The 1,418-nt window shown below is 49.1% G+C and overlaps 1 protein-coding gene across 1 annotated transcript; it reads right to left on the bottom strand.

Annotated features, from left to right (window-relative positions):
- LOC102716998 (SKP1-like protein 5) lies at positions 1-804 on the bottom strand. The gene has a single exon (XM_006661005.3). It carries the CDS (start codon positions 739-741, stop codon positions 226-228), a length of 516 nt encoding a protein of 171 aa, XP_006661068.1. The 5' UTR covers positions 742-804; the 3' UTR covers positions 1-225.
- Positions 805-1,418: the final 614 nt, after the last annotated feature.

The raw sequence follows: 1,418 nt of genomic DNA, 5'->3' as shown, positions 1-1,418 counted from the left end.
ACTTCCTGCTTATATGGAATTAACAGTACATCGCTGGGTTCTGCCCGGCTAGAAAACACAGCCCGTTTAATCCAAATGACTAAATTGATCTCTACCTCAATTAAGCAAATAACAAAACTATCCATTAAAATCAACGGTCACAGTTTTTGCTACTACACTGCTACCCTCGTAAGTAGAATGTACTGTAAAAGCTCCCATTATTATGGGTAATAATTAAACAGCTCTCTAACGTCTCGTGGCGAAGGCCCAAGCGTTCTCCCGCCGGATCGCCGCCTCCTCCTCGCGAGTAAGGTCGTTCTCAATGTTGAACGTCTCCCTCATCTGCTCCACCGTCATGTCTTTCGCCATGTCCGCCACATGCTGGCAGGCCGCATCCAGCAGGCCCTTGACGTCCATGAAGTCGGCTGCCATGATCAGCCTGAACAGCGTCGGGACGTCCAGGCTCACCAGCTCGGCGTCGAACTCCTTCAGCTTCTCCACGCGTGATTCTTCTCTGGCGGCGGCGTCGGAGAAGCCGGCGGCGGCCAGCTCCGAGGTGACGGCGGCGTGCTTGTCGCAGTACTTGACGATCTTGGCGAGCATGTCGCCGGTGACGTTGGGGAGGGTGACCCCGTTGTCCGTGCAGCCGTCCTCGATCATGTTGGACAGGAGCCTCGACATGCTCGCCGCCGCCTCCGTCACCTCGAAGCGGTGGCCGTCGGAGCTGATGAGGAGGATCGTCTTGCCGCTCTCGGTGTCCATGGATGAGCTTGCCGCTCGAACCGTACGTCGATTTGTCGTCTCACGCTAATCGGCGATCCCGGTGCAAATAATCTGTGGAATATAGTATTATTTTAGCGAGATTTGCGTGTTGTTTTATAAGCCGAATTTGAGGCCCTGGTGTTGTACTCGGGGCCGAATCCGCTTTGTTTTTGTTGGATCCGAACGCAAGCAATCATCTTCCGAGTATATCACAGTCGTATTCGGCCGGCTAAGAAACCAAACATGTATAAATCTTAATCGATCGCATCTTCCGAATAGGAAACCGATTACGCAGCAGCGCATACATCCGCATGGGCCTACGAGGAGGACTAGATATCATGCATGTATGAGATTGTGTTAATTTCTACTTATGAAGCATCATTGTTGCCATATTAGGTGACTCATGCCAAAGAAACTTGATAGCTGCGTCGCTTGCGATGTGACATTATTTCGACTCTAATTTGCACTAATACGCTTGTCATGACTCGTTTTGTTTGAACTATGAAGTTGCTTCCTCGAAGAAGAGAAACGGCCCTGTTTTACTGAAAAACGCATCATTTTACATTCAAATTTTCATTATGGCAAACTCTATTTGAAACTTATAGATCCCAATTAGATCTGCGTCTTTGTACTTCAATGCCTTCTCACTTCAGATCACTTACGGAACAATATATACA

This window comes from Oryza brachyantha, chromosome 9 (assembly GCF_000231095.2).
Source record: "Oryza brachyantha chromosome 9, ObraRS2, whole genome shotgun sequence".
NCBI lineage: Eukaryota > Viridiplantae > Streptophyta > Magnoliopsida > Poales > Poaceae > Oryza > Oryza brachyantha.
Note: the sequence above shows the minus strand (reverse complement) of the source record. Positions and strands in the feature narration are given on the sequence as shown.

What these genes read in the sequence shown, in the direction of transcription:
- LOC102716998 (XM_006661005.3), bottom strand. Translation starts at nt 741, where the DNA reads ATGGACACCGAGAGCGGCAAGACGATCCTCCTCATCAGCTCCGACGGC.